At 42.1% G+C, this 23,301-nt stretch overlaps 1 protein-coding gene across 1 annotated transcript in view; it reads left to right on the top strand.

Annotated features, from left to right (window-relative positions):
- Positions 1-10,941, top strand: part of SLC25A53 (solute carrier family 25 member 53) — a 15,155-nt gene extending 4,214 nt beyond the window's left edge. Inside the window, exon 2 of the mRNA XM_040264985.1 lies at positions 8,343-10,941. Within this exon, the coding sequence (XP_040120919.1) occupies positions 8,374-9,294 (921 nt within the window). The 5' untranslated portion in view covers positions 8,343-8,373 and the 3' untranslated portion in view covers positions 9,295-10,941. The remainder of the gene's footprint in view (positions 1-8,342) is intronic.
- The last annotated feature ends 12,360 nt before the right edge of the window (positions 10,942-23,301 follow it).

A 23,301-nucleotide genomic window follows, 5' to 3' on the forward strand; every position in this document is an offset into this window, starting at 1 on the left:
CACTCTCCTCTTTCACTTTCATCAAGAGGCTGTTTAGCTCCTCTTTATTTTCTGCCATAAGGGTGGTGTCATCTGCATATCTGAGGTTATTGATATTTCTCCCGGCAATCTTGATTCCAACTTGTGTTTCTTCCAGTCCAGCGTTTCTCATGATGTACTCTGCATAGAAGTTAAATAAGCAGGGTGACAATAAACAGCCTTGACGTACTCCTTTTCCTATTTGGAACCAGTCTGTTGTTCCATGTCCAGTTCTAACTGTTGCTTCCTGACCTGCATACAGATTTCTCAAGAGGCAGGTTAGGTGGTCTGGCATTCCCATCTCTTTCAGAATTTTCCACAGTTTATTGTGATCCACACAGTCAAAGGCTTTGGCATAATCAATAAAGCAGAAATAGATGTTTTTCTGGAACTCTCTTGCTTTTTCCATGATCCAGCGGATGTTGGCAATTTGATCTCTGGTTCCTCTGCCTTTTCTAAAACCAGCTTGAACATCTGGAAGTTCACGGTTCACGTATTGCTGAAGCCTGGCTTGGAGAATTTTGAGCATTTCTTTACTAGCATGTGAGATGAGTGCAATTGTGCAGTAGTTTGAGCATTCTTTGGCATTGCCTTTCTTTGGAATTGGAAAGAAAACTGACCTTTTCCAGTCCTGTGGCCACTGCTGAGTTTTCCAAATCTGCTGGCATATTGAATGGAGCACTTTTACAGCATCATTTTTCAGGATTTGAAACAGCTCAACTGGAATTCCATCCCCTCCACTAGCTTTGTTCATAGTGATGCTTTCTAAGGCCCACTTGACTTCACTTTCCAAGATGTCTGGCTCTAGATTAGTGATCACATCATCATGATTATCTGGGTCGTGAGGATCTTTTTTGTACAGTTCTTCCGTGTATTCTTGCCACCTCTTCTTAATATCTTCTGCTTCTGTTAGGTCCAGACCATTTCTGTCCTTTATCGAGCCCATCTTTGCATGAAATGTTCCCTTGGTATCTCTAATTTTCTTGAAGAGATCTCTAGTCTTTCCCATTCTGTTGCTTTCCTCTATTTCTTTGTATTGATCGCTGAAGAAGGCTTTCTTATCTCTTCTTGCTGTTCTTTGGAACTGTGCATTCAGATGCTTATATCTTTCGTTTTCTCCTTTGCTTTTCACCTCTCTTCTTTTCACAGCTATTTGTAAGGCCTCCCCAGACAGCCATTTTGCTTTTTTGCATTTCTTTTCCATGGGGATGGTCTTGATCCCTGTCTCCTGTACAATGTCACGAACCTCATTCCATAGTTCATCAAGCACTCTATCTATCAGATCTAGGCCCTTAAATATATTTCTCACTTCCACTGTATAATCATAAGGGATTTGATTTAGGTCATACCTGAATAGTCTAGTCGTTTTCCCCACTTTCTTCAATTTGAGTCTGAATTTGGCAGTAAGGAGTTCATGATCTGAGCCACGGTCAGCTCCTGGTCTTGTTTTTGTTGACTGTATAGAGCTTCTCCATCTTTGGCTGCAAAGAATATAATCAATCTGATTTCAGTGTTGACCATCTGGTGATGTCCATGTGTAGAGTCTTCTCTTGTGTTGTTGGAAGAGGGTGTTTGCTATGACCAGTGCGTTCTCTTGGCAAAACTCTGTTAGTCTTTGCCCTGCTTCATTCCACATTCTAAGGCCAAATTTGCCTGTTATTCCAGGTGTTTCATGACTTCCTACTTTTGCATTCCAGTCCCCTATAATGAAAAGGACATCTTTTTTGGGTGTTAGTTCTAAAAGGTCTTGTAGGTCTTCATAAAACTGTTCAACTTCAGCTTCTTCAGTGTTACTGGTTGGGGCATAGACTTGGATAACTGTGATATTGAATGGTTTGCCTTGGAGACGAACAGAGATCATTCTGTCATTTTTGAGATTGCATCCAAGTACTGCATTTCAGACTCTTTTGTTGACCATGATGGCTACTCCATTTCTTCTGAGGGATTCCTGCCCACAGTAGTAGATATAATGGTCATCTGAGTTAAATTCACCCATTCCAGTCCATTTTAGTTCGCTGATTCCTAGAATGTCGACATTCACCCTTGCCATCTCTTGTTTGACCACTTCCAATTTGCCTTGATTCATGGACCTGACATTCCAGGTTCCTATGCAATATTGCTCTTTACAGCATCGGACCTTGCTTCTATCACCAGTCACATCCACAACTGGGTATTGTTTTTGCTTTGGCTCCATCCCTTCATTCTTTCTGGAGTAATTTCTCCACTGATCTCCAGTAGCATATTGGGCACCTAATGACCTGGGGAGTTCCTCTTTTGGTATCCTATCATTTTGCCTTTTCATACTGTTCATGGGGTTCTCAAGGCAAGAATACTGAAGTGGCTTGCCATTTCCTTCTCCAGTGGACCACGTTCTGTCAGACCTCTCCACCATGACCCGTCCATCTTGGGTTGCTCCGCAGGCATGGCTTGGTTTCATTGAGTTAGACAAGGCTGTGGTCCTAGTGTGATTAGATTGACTAGTTTTCTGTGAGTATGGTTTCAGTGTGTCTGCCCTCTGATGCTCTCTTGCAACACCTACCATCTTACTTGGATTTCTCTTAACTTGGGTGTGGGCTATCTCTTCACGGATGCTCCAGCAAAGCACAGCTGCTGCTCCTTACCTTGGAAGAGGGGTATCTCCTTACCGCCACTGTTCCTGACCTTCAATGTGGGATAACTCCCCTAGGCTTTCCTGAAACACACACAAATACATACATACATACATATATATATATATATATATATATGCACATTCTTTTAATATTCTTTTCCATTATAGTTTTTCATAGGATACTGAATAGAGTTATCAGTGCTATATACAGTAGGACCAGAGAAGGTGATGGCACCCCACTCTTGCCTGGAAAATCCATGAACGGAGGAGCCTGATAGGCTGCAGGCCATGGGGTCACTGAGAGTCCAGCACGACTTCACTTTCACTTTCACTTTTCATTTCCATGCATTGGAGAAGGAAATGGCAACCCACTCCAGTGTTCTTGCCTGGAGAATCCCAGGGACGGGGGAGCCTGGTAGGCTGCCGTCTGTGGAGTTACACATAGTCAGACATGACTGAAGTGACTTAGCAGCATACAGTAGGACTTTGTTGTTTATACATACTATATATAAAAGCTTACATGTGCTAACTCCAACCTCCCACTCCATCCCTTCCCCAACTCCTTCTCTCTTGGCACCTACCAGTCTGTTTTCTATATCCTTGATTCTCTTTCTGTTTCATAGATAGGTTCACTTCCAAAAAACAATTTAAAATGCACTCTGCAGATGACCCAGTTTATTAGACTGATTTCGGCCTTTAGAGCAATGTTGTCATCTTACCTATATTCCTGGGATCTCATTTTTAAAATACAACTACTAATATAATGTATGGATCAACTTGTATACTGGGTACCATACTAAGTATTTTGACTAAGTATTTTGTATACTTAATCTCATGCAAGCTTCTTCACAATCATTTTACAGGTAAGGGTACTGAGGTTCAGAGAGTGGAAGAGACTTGCCCAAGGTCATAAAGCTAGGAAGTGGAGCAGTGAAATTCAAACCCAGGGCTATCTGATTCTACAGCCTGTATCTTTATGCTATAATACACTGCAGTGGGGCAAACAAATAAGGCCCTCATTATAAACTGACTTTCTCTGTCAGCCGCAGATCTCTCTCCTTCCCTCAGCCTGCATCCAGAACTGGGTGCGACTCATGCTTTTAGGCATCTGTGCTTTAGGCCGCTTCCTCAGCCTAGAACTCCTGCCCTCGTTCCTCCTCTAACTAGAACCTGCACGTGGGTCAAGAATCAAGTCAGATGCCCCCTCTCAGAGAAATTTTATACTGCTCCCTATGCTCAGTCAGTCAGTTCAGTCGCTCACTCATGTCCAGCTCTTTGTGACTCCATGGTCTGCAGCATTCCCGGCCTCCCTGTCCATCACCAACTCCCAAAGCTTGCTCAGACTCATGTGCAGCAAGTCCATGATGCCATCCAACCATCTCATCCTCTGTCATCCCTTTCTCCTGCCCTCAATCTTTCTCAGCATCAGGATCTTTTCCAGTGAGTCAGTTCTTCACATCAGGTGGCCAAAGTATTGGAGTTTCAGCTTCAGCATCAGTCCTTCTGATGACTATTTAGGACTGATTTCCTTTAGGATTGACTGCTTTGATCTCCTAGCAGTCCGAGGGACTCTCAAGAGTCTTCTCCAACACCACAGTTCAAAAGCATCAACTCTTCAGTGCTCAGCTTTCTTTATGGTTCAACTCTCACATCCATACATGACTATTGGAAAAGCCATAGCTTTTGACTATATGGGCCTTTGTCAGCAAAGTGATGTCTCTGCTTTTTAATATGCTATCTAGGTTTGTCATAGCTTTTCTTCCAAGGAGAAAGCATCTTTTAATTTCATGGCTGCACTCACCATTTGTAGTGATTTTGGAGCCCAAGAAAATAAAGTCTCTCACTGTTTCCCCATCTATTTGCCATGAAGTGTTGGGACCAGATGCCATGATCTTCATTTTTTGAATGTTGAATTTTAAGCCAGCTTTTTCACTCTCCTCTTTCACTTACATCAAGAGGCTTCCCTGATGGCTCAGTTGATAAAGAATCTGCCTGCAATGCAGGACACCCTGGTTTGATTCCTGGGTCGGGAAGATCCTCTGGAGAAGAGATAGGCTACCCACTCCAGTATTCTTGGACTTCCCTTGTGGCTCAGCTGGTAAAGAATCTGCCTGCAATGCGGGAGACCTGGGTTCAATCCCTGGGTTGGGAAGACCCCCTGGATATCTCCCTATGCTAGATGAAATATATTGCTCTTATGTTCTGCTCTGTCCTTGATTAGCATAAGCTTTGTTTTGCATTTCAGTATAGTTTAGCTCATGGTTGACCTGTCTCCCCTACTAGATTCCCAAGCCCTCCAGGGCTGGTACCAAGTCCTGTTCACCCCTACTTCACAGTGACTTACCCTCAGTGATTGATATGTGTTTGTGAGCAGACCAAAGGACTGGCAGAGGGATGCCTGGAATGAATGGACACATATAGGGCTGGATCCTGGCATGATCATGCAGGCTGTGCATCTGGGCTAGACAATCCAGGGGAGTCTGGAATCCTTTCCACCCATCTTACTAGGTTATAAACATAGGAGATACATCATAGGGCCCGGGGGCAACTGCTCTAGGCTGACTCCAGGCTTGTTCTGAGGCCCCTACTTTGGAATTCTTGTGTAAGGGGCCAGGCTGTCCAGGATTGCTTTTTTTATTTTTTTTAAATATAAATTTATTTATTTTAATTGGAGGTTAATTACTTTACAATACTGTATTGGTTTTGCCATACATCAACATGAATCCACTACAGGTATGCACGTGTTCCCCATCCTGGACCCCCCTCCCTCCTCCCTGTTTTACAATACCTTGGCATTCAGAGAAGAAAGGTCTTCTTCGCCTCCCCTGTGAACACAGAGTTTGTCCCACTATACCACTATAAATGGCTCTGAGTGTGCTGCGGGAGCGTGTGCAGCATCCGCATAGGTGAGGCGGGGAAATATCTTAAAAACAATACAGTTGGCTGAGGCCACCATGCCATGGATGGTCAACCACTTTATCTCATTTTGTTATTCTTTACAACAACCTTTTGAGGGAGGTCTCTTATCCCTCGTCTGTAGCCAAAGAAATTGAGACTGAGTGAAGTGTCTTGCCTAAGGTCATACAACTAAGCAAATGGTGCAGGCAGAATTCAGACTCAGGACTGTCTGCTCCCAAAGGCTGGCATTTTAACAGGGAAAGACATGGGAGAGAAATTGACTCCCTCTCCCCCATAAAACAGGATGAGTTAGATTTATAAAATTATGACAGATATTTCAGGTAAGGTGTTTCTAAATTATTGTTCATTTTTAATCCCTGAAAAAGATTGATCAAAACAGAAGGAACCAGGGGTGGAAAAGCACAATTCCTCTATCAAATATTGGCCTGAATTCCTCTCCATCAACCCCCTGCCACATGCACAGTATGAGGGTGCCTAGAGAGCATCCCCCCCCACCCTACCCCTCAGCGTCTGCTCATTTCATAATTGAGATGCTTGAGGCTCCAAGATGCTAATATATTTCTAAAGGTCACACAAGAAGTTGAAAAGAGAACTGGCACTGAGAATTCTGGTCTGCCAAATTCTAGCCCAGTTTTCTTTCTGCTAAATCGGCCTGCCTTACAGTCAATCAACACATGTTTACAGGTTACTCAGGAAAATGTGGGGAGGCAGTGGAACATTACTGCATTCTGAAATAGAAGAGGGGACAAATGCTTCCCTCACCACCCGTCCTTATGCAGATGCAGATAAAACTTGGAGAGAAATCCTTGGTAGGATAGCTGGGTAATTTTGGGCTCCCCTGTGGCTTTGGGGGCCTGATTGGAGCTCCCCTCCAAGGAGAGGGGTCCGCTTTGGCTCCTGAGACATGGAGGGGGCTGCCATGGACCCAGGAGTGCCCTGGAAGGATGCAAGGAGTGGGCCTCTTGAGCCTGTGCTCCTGGCCAGTTCTCAGCTAAAGGGTCCAAAACAGAGGAGCCTTCCCAGCCTCTTGGCCATGAGGGTTAAGGAGGTGAGGCTTAAGGGCCTGCGAACTGCTAAGGGTAGGGGAGGGCTGGTGGCAGAGCACAGGAGGCTGAGCCTCTACTCTCTCCCCTAGACAGACTGTGGCTTGAGGAGGGTGTGGTTGTAAGGTCAGGTAGTGGACTGTGGATGGAGCAGGAGCAAGAAGCTAGGGAGAAGCTTATGGGGGTCATTCTGGAAGGAGAAGCACTTCAAGGCAAGTTCTTGAGTGTGGCAGCCCAGGGAAGGCTGCAGTGGGCTTCTTGCAGAGCCTGGCTTCTAGCCCACCCCCAGTTCCTCAGCCTGGTGACCCCTTTGTCCCTATCCGATGGGCTAGAGTAACTAGAGCTCCAATAGTCCTCGCTTCTGGGGACTACACAGCCCAGGGTTCTGTGTGAAACCTCTGGCTCTGCAGTTTCTACCAGGCTTCCTGTCCATCTAAATGTGAGTCTGATGCCTGGCCATGGCACCCTGTGCCCCTCTCCCCCTCTCCCCCACCACACCACTTCCTGTTCCTCTCCACACACCATTCCCAAGCCGCACACCCTGTCCTCTCACCCCTAGTTCCTTCCTGACAACTCCCTCAGGTTCTCAGATCTCCACTGACCATTCATTTCTTCTTGATCCCAAAATTCTTTCATGGGCCCTGGCTCCCCAGTTACCTTTCACACTACTCCATCTGCTCCCAGACTACTCCCAGGTAGGAGCAATAGCTTGGAATCTTTGCACAGCCTCTTCCCTCTAGTATAGTGGCTCTGAAGCAGGGCAATTTTATCTTCTTCCCTCACCTCAAGGACATAAGGTAATGTCCTTAGATATTTTTGTTTGTTATAGCTGTGCTGTGCTGTGCTTAGTCACTCAGTCATGTCTGACTCTTTGCCACCCCGTGGACTGTAGCTCGCCAGGCTCCTCTGTCCATGGGGATTCTCCAGGCAAGAATATTGGAGTGGGTTGCCATGCCCTCCTTTTGCTATAACTGGGTAGGTCACAACTTGTGCCATAAGATACCACTAGACATCATACGACGCACAGGGTGGGCACCTGTGATGAAGAATTATCTGGCCCCAAATGTCAATAGCCTGTACATTGAGAACACCTGCACTGTTATACAGCAACAGGTCTACAAGGTTAAGCTCAGAAACTGTCATGTATGGAGTCTTTTCTTGCTAAACTTCCAGGAATAGTTACTCTTTCTGTTCCTCAACTGGGAGAGGGAAGCGGGGTGTTGCCATGAAACAGCTAGCACTTCATCAAGAATCTACAAAGAAAGAAGCAAGGAGCTTCCCTGCTCCCTAAATTTACTACCATCTTTTAGAGAAAGTACTGGACTACAACCTTTGAATGCCTTTCTGCCTGTACAAGATAGTGCCACTTTTTGGAACAGGAAGAGCAACTTATTATTTTAGCAGTTTATCAAATGCAAGGTTTCATATGGTGAATGCAGTAAGGATGGGGAGCCCTCCTTCACTAATTTTATTTTCTTCATTCTTCAACCTTCTTTGAATATGAGAATATTTGCTGGGTCAGAAAAACACCCTAGAGGTGACTCTGTTGAGCAAAACTAACTGCCTTTGTTTTAAATTTAAGGTGGAGGAATTCTTTCTTAAGAGTGTACATATTTCTCAGAAACTGGCCCAGAGATTACTTGTTTCTTTAGAGCGGAGTTTCTTGGGGCTCTGTTTATAACTAAGCAATGAAGATGCTTGCCAAAAGATTTCATTGGTCAGTCTAACTTCTTTTTTTCCACTCTTGCCAGTTTCTCCCATCTGCACCCAGGTATCTTCAGCATGGGGGAACAAAACCACTCTCCCGGGAAGGAGCTTCAGCACTGGACACGAAAAGAGGCCGCAGGAAAGAGAAGCTGGCACTCCCACGCCTACGCCCTTGGTGCAGTTTCCAACTTCATGTCTACTTTTCTGACCTTTCCTATCTATAAGGTTGTGTTCCGGCAACAGATCCATGCTGTGGCGGTGTCAGAGGCTGTGCGGCAGCTTTGGCATGAAGGCCCTCAATACTTCTACCGGGGAATCTATCCACCTCTTCTCTCCAAGACATTGCAAGGGACTCTGCTGTTTGGGACTTATGATAGCATGCTGTGTTTTCTCTCCCCTGTTGGGCCACACTCCCTGGGGAACCGCTGGGCTGCAGGGCTTATGTCTGGTGTGGTGGAGGCTGTGGCACTTAGCCCCTTTGAGAGGGTGCAGAATGTGCTCCAGGATGGTCGCAAGCAAGCTCGCTTTCCCAGCACGTTCAGCATTCTCAAGGAATTTCACTCTTATGGGCTTTGGGGCCGCCTGTCACAGGGTTACTATCGCGGTTTCTGGCCTGTCCTTCTCAGGAACAGCCTGGGGAGTGCTCTGTATTTCTCCTTCAAGGATCCCATCCAGAATAGCTTGGCAGAGCAAGGCCTGCCCCACTGGGTTCCTGCCTTGGTGTCTGGGAGTGTCAATGGAACAATCACCTGCCTAGTTCTGTATCCTCTGATTGTGCTGGTTGCCAATATGCAGTCCCACATTGGCTGGCAGAGCATGCCAAGCTTATGGGCCTCTATCCAGGATGTGTGGGACACTCGGGGCCGAAAGGTATTTCTGATCTACCGGGGAGGTTCTCTGGTCATCCTAAGGTCCAGTGTAACCTGGGGCCTCACTACTGCTATCCATGACTTCCTGCAGAGGAGGTATCATTCCAGGAAAGAGCTGAAAGACTGACTGGCTGCAGGCAGTGTGGTGTGGCCATGGCAACTTGTTATTCTAAGCCTTCCTGGGGTGGCTTAAATAGCTTACTTCTTTGGCTTGGTCACCTAATACAACTATTCTTCAAAATCTTTCAACTGTCAGTATACTCAAGAAGGTTCCAACTACCAGCCTATTGTGTAAAGACAAAACCCAATAGGGTTCCTTGGTTAGAGAAAGAAATTCACCCCCGTTTATCCACAGCTTCAAGCAGACCCAGGAAGGCTTTAAGTAACATGTCACCTGCACGAAATGTCATTCCTTTAAGGAATTTGCTGACGTTAAGAGGAAACTCTAAAAGATGACCTTAATCAGGCACTGTGAGTTCTGGGACCCCTCCAGTTGTCTTCTGGGCCAAACTGAGTGGAGGACCAGGAATTCCAATTTCAGAGAACTAAGCTTGACTCTTGGTATGGGGATTCCAGAGACTTTTCAGATGGCTACGTTTTCATGACACTGTTCACTACCCCTGCCACCAACACTCTCCCTTTTCAAAGTTGTGGGTGCTAGTTTCAGGGTAGTGGTTGTGGCTGGAAATCCTGAATTAGACTTGCCTCAACTAATCAGATGCCACAAGAACTGGTGGGAATGGGAAGAAGTGTGGTCCCTGGATGGATGGAAAGAATAGACTTTGAGGGAAGAGGTTTAGTTACATGCAGAATAGAAAATTCTCCTATTGGATTGGTGTTACACGCTGGGACATTTCTGATAGTAAGGCAATAACATTGCCTAGCAACCACTTGAGTTTCCCTAAGAAATCTGGAACTGAAATGACTATATCTCTTCATCAATAATTGCATATTTTATTGCCATGGATAAATATAATTACTGTGACATAAGTTAAAGATCTGAAATTGTAGCCTGTCATTTAAAGCCATTCAAAATATGGCCCCCATAAAACTTGTAGCATATTATCACACCATTCCCACTTACATAGATCCCATACTCTAGCCAAACTGGAGTATTGTTCCCTCCTCAAACATTCCACTAACTTTCCCACCCATAGCCATGCTTTGGCCCACTCTGTCTTCTCCACCTCCAACACCTGTTCTCTACATGCCAGTCCACCAAAATCCTTCCAGTTCCTCAAAGCCCAGCTCAGATGCCACCTTCTCTAAGGAGCCTCTTCTGATTGCCCCTACTGAATGTGATTGCCCCTACTGAATGTGATTGCCCTTACTGAATGTGATTGCCCCTAAGTGAATGTGACGTTAATCTCTTGTGATGTCTCTCTCCAATTACACTTCATATGTGGCACTGATTCCATTATGTCACTGAGCTCATGTGGTCCTCTGTTCTTGATGTTCTTCAATACCTCCTACTAGACTGTAAAACTCCTTGAAAGCAGGGATTCTTGTATATGTTTTTAAATCTCCCATTGTGCCTAGGTGCTCAATAATGTTGGCTGAATTATTGAATTGATTATCAAGCTGTGATATGGTGTTAATCCTCAGGGTGCTATCCCTTGTACATGAAGATAATGTTATTGATTCATTGTCATGAAGACATCTGCCTTTAGGGTGTGATTTTCCTTTTATTAGTGGATTTAGTTTTGTGCTAATGATAATGATGCTGATGATGATAATAATACCAACATTAAGTAAAAGTGACTTTCAACTGGGACATTTGATGAGTTTGTGTTATTGGTGGCATGTTTGTTAATGGCAACACTTTGGATCTGAAATTCACAGAGACATTGCCTAATGGTCCAATATTTATTTTTAACTCTGGAATTTTGAGGATTTCCAAGGTGACATACATTGCAGTTTTTCCCTTATAGATGATATCATGTAATGATCTCCACATGCACCTCCTTCCTTACCAAACCAAAATTGGCATTTATAATGATCTGACTATAGATCCTGGCTGTGGAGATTCCTCACGGAATATCAGAGAAGTTAAAGACATGGCTGTACGCATTATGAGATCAGAAAGCATTCGCCAGCAAGGTCAACAAAGAATGGCTGGTCCAGAATTGCTGCAGTTGCATTCCCATGTCTGATCCCTCTGCAGACCTGGATGTGGTGGGTCAGTACTCTGCTTATAGATTCAGTGAGAGGGAGCACAGAGTCTGTACTAGGGAAGGAAAAGTGGAAGAGCAGTTAGTTCTACTTAAAGGCTAGCTCTCAGAATACAAAAAATCATTTTTTAGATAATGACTTCAGTTTATAAGCTGAAAAGAGAAAGATAAACTATGGTACTCTCCCACTTTTTTATTCAAGATAAAATATGGGACTCCCCCACATTTATTTCTAAGCACACTGTCCATTTTCACTTATGTCACTGTGTCAGTCCATGTCTGTTCCTTCATTTTAACTTATTTAGAAATAACTTCAAGCTTCTAGAAAAGCTGCCAACATAAGTAGAGTTCAAAGAGCACGCATATACCCTTTATCCCAAATCACCTACTATTAACATTTTACACCATTTGCTTTATTACTTGAGCACTCATTTTCTCCACACACATGATATTTTTTTGCTGAACTGAGTTGCAATTTTTAATATTTCTAAATTCAATATTTGTACATTCAAATTCTTTTAAAAAGACTGAGGGCTTTATGACACTGGCACAGTTATTATTGAATAAATGAAAGCTCACAGCAGATTTTAAAGCTACATTAGTGGTAATTATTTACATTTACTGTATTTGTCTTTTTAAAAATTTTACATTTTCATTATGTATGCTAATACTTGAAGTTATGCAATTATAAACATGAATTTACAACTAAAGCATGTTATAATTGAAATAATTTATTTTTACAAATTGGTTCATATAAAATTTTAAAATTACGGAGGCTGGGCTTCCCTGGTGGCTCAGTGGTAAAGAATCTGCCTGCCAATGCAGGAGACCCCAGTTCAATCCCTGGTCCTGGAAGATCCTATATACCACAGAGCCACTAAGCCTGTGCGCCACAACTATTAAGCCAGTGCTCTGGAGCCTGGAAGCCACAACTACCGAGCCCATGTACCCTAGAGCCCGTGCTCTGCAACGAGAGGCCACTGCAGTGAGAAGCCTGTGCACTGCAACTAGGGAGTAGCCCCCACTCTCCGAAACTAGACAAAAGCCCTTGCAGCAATGAAGACCCAGCACATCCAATAAATAAACAAATAAAATTATATTAAAAACACATAGGCTGATCAACTTTTCCCGTTTAAATCTTCTGAGTAAAATTTGAGAGTGTAATAGCTTTCTAGTAGTTTTAAATATCAATATTTAGTTTTGTGGCGTTAATATTGTTTTCTGACATTTAAAAATTGCTTTTGGATTTAAGATCAATAAAATAAGGAGATAATAAATACCTATGTCTGTTTAAAACTTATAAAATGTAGAATTTAACACTAAAGCTACTTGGTATAAAAAGGTAAAAGAATAAAAATTCCTGTATGAACTCTGTGTATTTTGGTCTAAATATAAACTACTGCAGTTTCCTAAAGCTCAAAGTGAAATAATAAGTAACTAATGTATTACAACTATTATCACAATTATATGGTTTATTAAGACACTTTTGCTTTTAACGTTTATTTTTAAACATTAATAACATTGTAATTTATGTGTTTGAGATAACCGCATATAGTGTAGTAAAGTTAATTAAATAATGGTATGTAGGAGACAAACAGCATGATAATTCAGGAAAAAAGTGAAAAGTTTTCCTAAAGAATAAGGTGAAAATACTGTAGTTCCCTGTTCTGTTCCCTTTCCAACTTCTCTTTGTCTTTCTTTTCCTCAAATCTTCAATGCTTCCTCCTTCACCCTCAGTCCCAGTTCATGACCTTACTTTCTCTCTCACTAGGAAAAGAGAAGCATTCAGAATAGAATTACCAGTGAGAAGAACATTTATAAAGTTACTGTGCATGTAATGACCACCCAAGACAAGAAATTCAACATCTTGATAACCCCCCCCCACCACTATTCCTCCTGCACTCCAAGCCCCTCACTGATGCCATTCCTCCACCCATCCTAGAGATAACTCCTATGCTGACAAATATGATATCATTTCTTTACTTTTCTTCATAGATTTATCTTCCTGTCACTGGGAGGGGAACCCCTTCCAGGGCCCAAGAGTGGGCTCTTGTCTAACAGTCGAAAAGGAATTGTCCGAGGAGACACGTGTACTGACAAAGCAAAAGGCTTTATTGGCAAGGGGTGCCCACGTGGACAGAAGCAGGGAAAGGGAACCTGGGAGAACTGCTCTACCACGTGGCTCAAAATCTCAGGATTTATGGTAATGGAGTTAATTTCCTGGTTGTCTCTGGCCAACCATCTTGCCCGTGCCTATATCAAGATCTTTCCTGGTGGCACGTGCATCTCTCGGCCAAGACGGATTCCAGAAAGAAGGTTTCTGGGAGGTTGGCAGGACATTTTATGGGCTAGTGTCTCCTCTCTCCTTTTGGCCCCTCCTGAATTCTTCCAGCTGGTCGTAGCTTGTCAGTTCTGTGCTCCTTATCAGGACCTCCCTGATGTGAGATAACTCATGCAAGTGGTTGTTATCCTGCCTGGCCAGGGCAGGCAGTTTCAGTTAGTGGTTCCCTAACATTCCATATAAGCATCCCTAAACAATGCAGTTTTATTTTACAGATATTCGAACTTTATGTACTTGGAATTGTAACTAGCTTCCCAGGTGGCACAGTGGTAAAGAATCCATCTGCCAACGCAGGAGGCTCAAAAGATGTGGGTTTGATCCCTCATTTGGGAAGATACCTTGGAAGAGGAAAATGGCAACTCATTCCAGTATTCTTGCTTGGAGAATCCCATGGACAAATGGCTACAGTCAGGCCAGCTACAATCCATGGGGTTGCAAAGAGTTGGACAAGACTAAGCATACATGCACACCTTTCATATTATTTGTGAGATTCATCCACATTGCTGCAAGTAGTTCTAGTTATTTCATTTTTCTAAAATAAATTTACTTTCAGTTCAGTTCAGTTCAGTCGCTCAGTCATGTCCAACTCTTTGCTACCCCATGGACTGCAGCACACAAGGCTTCCCTGTCCATCACCAACTCACGGAGTTTACCCAAACTCATGTCCATTGAGTCAGTGATGCCATCCAACCATCTCATTCTCTCTGGTCCCCTTCTCCTCCTGCCCTCAATCTTTTCCAGCATCAGGGTCTTTTCAAATGAGACAACTCTTCGTATCAGGTGGCCAAAGCATTGGAGCTTCAGTATCAACACTTTCAATGAATATTCAGGGTTGATTTCCTTTAGGATTGACTGGTTTGATCTCCTTGCAGTCCAAGGGACTCGAGAGTCTTTTCCCACACCATAGTTCAAAAGCATCAATTCTTTGGCACTTAGCCTTCTTTACGGGCCAACTCTCACATCAGTACATGACCACTAGAAAAACCATAGCTTTGACTATACAGACCTTTGTTAGCAAAGTGATATCTCTGCTTTTTAATACGCTGTCATAGTTTGGCATACTGTAGATTTGTCATAGTTTTCCTTCCAAAGAACAAGTACCTTTTAACTTCATGGCTGCAGTCACCATCTGCAGTGATTTTGGAGCCCAGGAAAATAAAATCTGGTACTGTTTCCATTTTTTCTAAATTGCCTTGCCTCGTGATTATTTTCACATATTTTATATGCTTTACTTGACAGGTCACTGGGGGCAGAGAAAGTGTCTTTTTCATCTTTGTGTTCTCCATGATACTGAATACAATCTATTACACATTGTGGATACACAATAAGTGTGTTTTGGTTAATCTGATAGCTAATACCAGAGGGATGGATAAAATAGAGTTATCATTCATAAGAATTAATGTAAATTGAATATATACTCTGTGCCAGGTACTATACCAAAGCTTTACAATAATTATTTAATCTATCACACAATCCCATGAGATAAGCACCATTACTAGTTTTTATTTGCCCAAGATCTCATAGTCAGTAAGTTAGAGCCTGGGGCAGAATCATTTGACTCTAAATCTTCTGCTTTAATCAGAATTTTATAATGCAAAGCAACATGGTGGGAACTCAAAACATTTTGAGTTTGGAAGAGGGTTAGCAGATGAGAGACTAGCTCTTATTTCCTGGAGGATTTAGCATCTGGGTTTAGAAAGCTAGGTTAGGGCTAAATTGTGGATGTCTTTGAATGCCAGGTATGGTATGAAAAGTATCTCCCTTTCCCTGATTTCCATCTGTACCAGTCTAGATGCTGATTACCTTCTGAGGCCCAACATAAATACCTGATATGATATGAGAACTTCCACAATCCTCCAAATCACATTGAATTGCCCCTACTTCCATAGTACTTTTTCTACATCTCTGCCTTGATGCATAACATTACTTTCTTAATGGCAATAGTCTGTGGATGTGTCTATCTTCTTCACATTTTATAAATTCTTTGACAGCAGGCACCCTATTTTACCAGAATATAAGGGAATCTGTATATATATTTTCCTCATTTCCTCTTTATTATATATCTATAAAATCATGTACAGATGTGAGAGTTGGACCATAAAGAAGGCTTAGCACTAAAGAATTGATGCTTTTGAACTGTGGTACTAGAGAGAACTCTTGAGAGTCCCTTGGATAGCAAGGAGATGAAACCAGTCAATCCTAAAGGAAACCAACCCTGAATATTCTTTTTTTTAAATAGTTTTATTCATGTATTTTTACATTAGGATATCAAGTGATTATTGATTTTTTTAATAAAATAATATTTTTATTGTTTGCTTGCAAAAGAAATATAGATTCATTCTAAGCAACTCCAATATTATAGAAATATACAACATAGAAACCAACTGCTGTAATCAACTCCCAGACCCAAACACACTGTTACTACACCAATGTGCTGGTCTAGGTTCCTTTAGACTCTTATTTCAATGTACAAACCAAAATACAATTTTCTCCATACCAGATAATAAATACACAGCAACCTCAGTTTTAATGGCTATGTAATATTCTGTTGTGTACTGTGATTTACTAGATCAATCCTTACTTTGTGGGCATTTGAGCTGTTTTCAGTTCTTTTTTTTTTTTTTCTACTTTCCTTTACAATACTGTATTGGTTTTGCCATACATTGACATGAATCTGCCACGAGTATACATGAGCTCCCAATCCTGAACCCCCTCCCACCACCCTCCCCATATCATCATTGGAAGGAATGATGCTGAAGCTGAAGCTCCAATATTTTGGCCACCTGATGCAAAGATCTGAGTTCTTGGAAAAGACCCTGATGCTAGGAAAAACAGGGCAGGAGGAGAAGGGGGCAACAGAGGATGAGATGGTTGGAGGGCATCACCAACTCAATGGACATAAGTTTGAGCAAACTCTGGGATATAGTGAAGGATAGGGAAGCGTGGAATGCTGCAGTCCATGGGGTCACAGAGAGTCAGACAGGACTTAGTGACTGAACAGCAGCAATATGAATAGCTACACTGCTGCTGCTGCTGCTAAGTCGCTTCAGTCGTGTCCAACTCTGTGCGACCCCATAGACGGCAGTCGACCAGGCTCCCCCATCCCTGGGAGTCTCCAGGCAAGAACACTGGAGTGGGTTGCCATTTCCTTCTCCAATGCAGGAAAGTGAAAAGTCAAAGTGAAGTCACTCAGTTGTGTCCGACTCTTAGCGACCCCATGGACTGCAGCCTACCAGGCTCCTCCATCCATGGGATTTTCCAGGCAAGAGTACTGGAGTGGAATGACATAGCTACACTAGTGATGTATAAAAAAAGATGTAGAATTCAACAATCAATTAGAAAATTCAGTATAAAAATAACCCTTTCACAGTAGCCCCCAAATCTAAAAGGCAGCTAAAAAGATAGCTAACAAAGATGAATACACCATTACACATAAAAACATAAAATTGTACTAAAGGACATTTCAAAAATATCTGAAAGTAAAGAAATAAACTTAGTAAAACCTATACAGAGTATGGGATTTTACCTATACACAATCTAAGATATTAGGCTGCTCTAGTTCCACGGATTCTAGCATAAGACATGGGAATCTTGGGTGAGAGACAAAGGACTTTATTATAATTGTTTAATATAAATTTATTTATTTTAATTGGAGGCTAATTACTTTACAATATTGTATTGGTTTTGCCATACATCAACATGAATCCGCCACGGGTGTACACTTTATTATTGACAATAAAAGCAGTAACCAGAGCTCATGATGATTTGTGTCTATCCCTAATACCCACCACCCTCCTAACCAAGTCCCACAAGGATGATATGAAGGATGCTGAACACATGCTGGATTCCATTACAGGAGAGGAACAATGAGTTTGGAGGTTCCACTGATTTTATAGAAAGTAAAAGCAAGCCTGCTCTTTTTCTATGGGGAGGTATTTCCTCACCCTTCATTGCAAACATGACCCTGAGAAATGGCTCAGAAAAACAAGCTTCAAGGATTGCATTTTGGCATACTCAGCAAGAAAATACAGGGATACAAAGGGACCATGGAGGATTGTTTTCTCCCAAACACTATTGCATTTATACATGGGAAGACTTCATGTCAATAAGTTAGCATGCATCTATGCTAAGTCGCTTCAGTCCTGTCTGACTCTTTGTGATCCTATGGAATGTAACCCACCAGGCTCCTCTGTCCATGAGATTCTCCAGGCAAGAATAATGGACTGGATTGCCATGCCCTCCTTCAGGGGATCTTCCCCACCCAGGGATCAAACCCAAGTCTCTATGTCTCCTGCACTGGCAGGCAGGTTCTTTACCACTAGTATGACCTGGGAAACCCCTCAAAAGTTAGCAATTCACCTCAGATTAATCCATAAGTCCAGTAACACTCCAATCAAAATATTAATATTAACAAGACCATTTTTTGTGGAACTTGAAAATTGATTACAAAATTCAAAAGGCATATACAGAAAACTTGGCTTCCCTGACAGCAGTTGTAAAGAATCCACCTGCAATGCAGGAGACACCAGTTCTATTCCTGGGTTGGGAAGATCTGCTGGAGAAGGGATAGGCTACCCACTCTAGTATTCTTGGGCTTCCCCTGTGGCTCAGCTGGTAAAGAACCTGCCTGCAATGAGGGAGACCTGGGTTCAATTCCTGGGTTGGGAAGATACCCTGGAGAAGGGAAACGCTACCCACTCCAGTATTCTGGCCTGGAGAATTCCATGGACTTTATAGTCCATTGGGTCACAAAGAGTTGAACACAACTGAGAGACTTCCACCTTATTTATACAGAAAATTGATTTATGAAGGATGTTGCACGGCAAAAGAGTGGAGAAAGGATCGATAAAGAATGGTCTTGATCTGGGGACTGATTTTATGTGTGTCTTCATTTTGTGAATATTCAAGATGTACAGTTAAGATACGCCCATTTTCTGTATGTGTGTTATACTTAAGTAAAAACCTTTTGAGAACCTGCTTAATAGTATACTTTCTCACCAGTAGAGTTGCATGTTTGAATAGAGAAACTCAAACTAGTTTGTTTAAGCTACACTTATTATAAACCAAATAAGGATGGCTTATAAACAAAACCAACAAAATAGGAATGCAGAAAAAATTTTCTTGGAATACAGAGAAATTTTTCAAAATATGTTACAGGCCAATAATTAGAATATAAAATATGTAAAGTACCCATGAGAAGCAATATTAAGAAGACAAACAGTGGTTTCCCTGGCAGTTCAGTGGTAAAGAATCTGCCTAAAATGCAGGCGACACGTGTTCAATGCTTGGTCCATGAAGATCCTTACATGCTGCGGAGCAACTAAACCCATGTGCCACAACTATTGAGCCTGTGCTCTAAAGCCAGGAAACTGAAATTACTGAAGCCCGTGGGCTCTAGAGCCTGTGCTATCCAAGAGAACCCACTGCAATGAGAAGCCTGTGCACTGCAACTAGAGAGTAGGCCCTGCTTGCCACAGTGAGAGAAAAACCTGTATGCAGCAACTAAAACCCAGTGCAGCCCTCCAAATAAATACAAAAATAAATAAATAAAATTATTTTTAAAAAGAAGACAAAAGAAAAATGGGTAAAGGACATCAAAAGATAATTCAAAGAAGAGGAAGTATGTTTGTTCAGAAAAACCTACAAAGAGATGCTCACCCAAAGAAATGATATGGGAAAGGCAGGTTCAACATTAGGGAGATGTTCATTTTCACATCTTAGACTGGTAAAAAAAAAAAAAAGAAATTTAAAGATACTTACCTGCAAGAAATTGGGGGAAATGGGGACACTTCTACAGTTGATGTGTGTGTAAATTGATGTAATTAGCATTTGGCAGTGTCTAATGACGTTGAAAGTGCTGCACTCAATATGTCAGCAAATTTGGAAAATTCAGCAGTGGCCACAGGACTGGAAAAGGTCAGTTTTCATTCCAATCTCTAAGAAAGGCGATGCCAAAGAATGCTCAAACTACTGCACAATTGTACTAATCTTACATGCTAGTAAAGTAACTCTCAAAATTCTCCAAGCCATGCTTCAACAATACGTGAACTGTGAACTTCCAGATGTTCAAGCTGTATTTAGAAAAGGCAAAGGAACCAGAGATCAAATTGCCAACATCCAACAAATTGCTGGATCATTGAAAAAGCAAGCGAGTTCCAGAAAAACATCTATTTCTGCTTTATTGACTATGTATGCCAAAGCCTTTAACTGTGTGTATCACAATAAACTGTGGAAAATTCTAAAAGAGATGAGAATACCAGACCACCTGACTTGCCTCTTGAGAAATCTGTTTGCAGGTCAGGAAGCAACAGTTAGAACTGGACATGGAACAACAGACTGGTTCCAAATTGGGAAAGGTGTACATCAAGGCTGTATATTGTCACCCTGCTTAGTTAACTTATATGCAGAGTACATGAGAAACGCTGGGCTGGATGAAGCACAAGCTGGAATCAAGATTGCCGGGAGAAATATCAATAACCTCAGATACGCAGATGACACCACCCTTATGGCAGAAAGTGAAGAAGCACTAAAGAGCCTCTTGATGAAAATGAAAGAGGAGAGTAAAAAAGTTGGTTTTTTAACATTCAGAAAACTAAGATCATGGCATCCAGTTCCAACACTTCATGGCAAATAGACGGGGAAACAATGGCAGACTTTATTTTTGAGGGCTCCAAAATCACTGCAGATGGTGACTGCAGCCATGAAATTAAAAGATGCTTACTCCTTGGAAGGAACGTTATGACCAACCTAGATAGCATATTCAAAAGCAGAGACATTTCTTTGCCAACTAAGGTCTGTCTAGTCAAGGCTATGGTTTTTCCAATAGTCATGAATGGATGTGAGAGTTGGACTGTAAAGAAAGGTGAGTGCCGAAGAATTGATGCTTTTGAACTGTGGTGTTGGAGAAGACTCTTGAGAGTCCCTTGGACTGCAAGGAGATCCAACCAGTCCATCCTAAAGGAGATCAGTCCTGAGTCTTCATTGGAAGGACTGATGTTGAAGCTGAAACTCCAATACTTTGGCCACCTGATGCAAAGAACTGACTCATTTGAAAAGACTCTGATGCTGGGAAAGATTGAAGATGGGAGGAGAAGGGGCTGACAGAGAATGAGATGGTTGGATGGCATCTATGACTCAATGGACATGAGTTTGGGTAAATTCCAGGAGTTGGTGATGGACAGGGAGGTCTGGCATGCTGCAGTCCATGGAGGGTTACAAAGAGTTGGAGATGGCTGAGCAACTGAACTGAACTGAATGAGGTTGAATGGGCTTTCCAGGTAACACTAGTGGTAAAGAACCTGCTTGCTGATGCAAGAGGCATAGAGATGGAGGTTCGATCCCTGGGTTGGGAAGATTCCCTGGAGGAGGGCACAGCAACCCACTCCAGTATTCTTGCCTGGAGAATCCCATGGACAGAGGAGCCTGGAAGGCTACAGTCCATGGAGTCACAAAGAGTCAGACACGAATGAAGCAACTGAGCATGCACACACAGTGAGGTTCAAGATGCACATACTCTGTCATTTAGCAATTCCAGTTCTAGGAAACATATTTATAGAGTAATAAGAGGCTATAAGAAGGGTATTCATTGCAGCATTCTTTGTAATAGAAAAAAGAGTAGCTACTCAAAAATGTCCACAAGAATGAAATACATAAGGAAACTATTCAAAAAATGGAATATTATATACCAGTTAAAATGAATGTACATATGTTATAGCATGAACATGGATAAATTTAAAAGATTATAATGTTGGGTGAAAAAATCGAGTTGTGGGCAATTACATGCAGTGTGATATAACATTGTAATACAAAAATTATGATAAAATTCATTAAAAACCCATATCTTGTGCAATTCTAGGTACTTAGACTCAGTGAACAAAACAGAGATCTCTGCGCTCTAGGACTTTACATCTCAATGGAGGAATACTGAAATAAAGCAATAAGCATACTAAGTAAATACGTTGAATATTGTATTAGAGAATGATGAAAGCAGAACAGAGTAAGGCAGATAGAGTAGGGCTGTGCAGGTTGCAGTATTAAATAAGCTAGTTCATATAGGCTTCATTGAAATGGTGGGATTGAGCCTTAAAGAAGGTGAAAGAGTATAAATAATTGGATAGCATGGACAAAGGATTAATCTCCAAAATATACAAGCAGCTCATGAAGCTCAATGCCAGAAAAACAAACAACCCAATGAGAAAGTGGGCAGAAGACCTAAACAGACATTTTTCAAAAGAAGACATACACATGGTTAACAAACATGAAAAGATGCTCAACATTGCTAACTCTCAAAGAAATGCAAATCAAAACTACAATGAGGTATCACCTCAGAATGGTGATAATAGCCATCATTAAAAATCTACAAACAATAAATTTCAGAGAGGGTGCGGAAAAAGGGAACCCTTTTGCATTATCAGTGGAAATGTGTATTAATACAGCTACTATGGAGAACAGTATGGAGAATCCTTAAAAAACTAGGAATAAAACTACAAATGACCCAACTGTCCCACTACTGGGCATATACCCTAAAACCACAATTGAAAAAGTCACATGTACCCCGATGTTCATTGCAGCACTATTTGCAATAGCTTCCTTGGTAGCTCAGACAGTAAAGCATCCACCTGCAATGCAGGAGACCTGGGTTCAATCCCTGGGTTGGGAAGATCTTTTGAAGAATGAAATATCTACCCATTTTGGTATTCTTACCTGGAGAATTCCATAGACAGAGGAGCCTGGCAGGCTACAGTCCATGGGGTTGCAAAGAATTGGACACAACTGGGTAACTAACACTTTACAATAGTTAGGACATGGAACCAACCTAGATGTCCATCAACAGATGAATGGATAAAGAAGCTGTGGTACATATATATTAATACAATGGAATATTACTCAGCCATAAAAAGGAATACATTTGAGTTGATTTAATGAGGTGGATGAACCTAGAGCTTATTATACAGAGTGAAGTTAGAAAAAGAAAAACAAATATTGTATATTAATGCATATATATAGAATCTATACAGATCATCAAAGCAGTCAATCCCAAAGGAAATAAACCCTGAATACTCATTGGAAAGGCCGATGCTGAAGCTGAAGCTCCAATAACTTGGCCATCTGATATGAAGAGCCAAATCACTAGAAAAGAGTCTGATGCTGAAGGCAGAAGAAGAATAAGGCAATAGAGGATGAGATGGTTGGATGACATCACCAATTCAGTGGACATCAGTTCAGTTCAGTTCAGTCACTCAGTTGTGTCTGACTGTTTGCGACCCCATGAATCGCAACACGCCAGGCCTCCCTATCCATCACCAACTCCCGGAGTTCACTCAGACTCATGTCCATCAAGTCCGTGATGCCATCCAGCCATCTCATCCTCTGTCGTTCCCTTCTCCTCCTGCCCCCAATCCCTCACAGCATCAGAGTCTTTTTCAATGAGTCAACTCTTCACATGAGGTGGCCGAAGTACTGGAGCTTCAGTTTTAGCATCATTCCTTCCAAAGAAATCCCAGGGTTGATCTCCTTCAGAATGGACTGGTTGGATCTCCTTGCAGTCCAAGGGACTCTCAAGAGTCTTCTCCAACACCACAGTTCAAAAGAATCAATTCTTTGGCGCTCAGCTTTCTTCACA

The sequence above is a fragment of the Oryx dammah genome, unplaced genomic scaffold, assembly GCF_014754425.2.
Source record: "Oryx dammah isolate SB20612 unplaced genomic scaffold, SCBI_Odam_1.1 HiC_scaffold_23, whole genome shotgun sequence".
NCBI classification, from domain to species: domain Eukaryota; kingdom Metazoa; phylum Chordata; class Mammalia; order Artiodactyla; family Bovidae; genus Oryx; species Oryx dammah.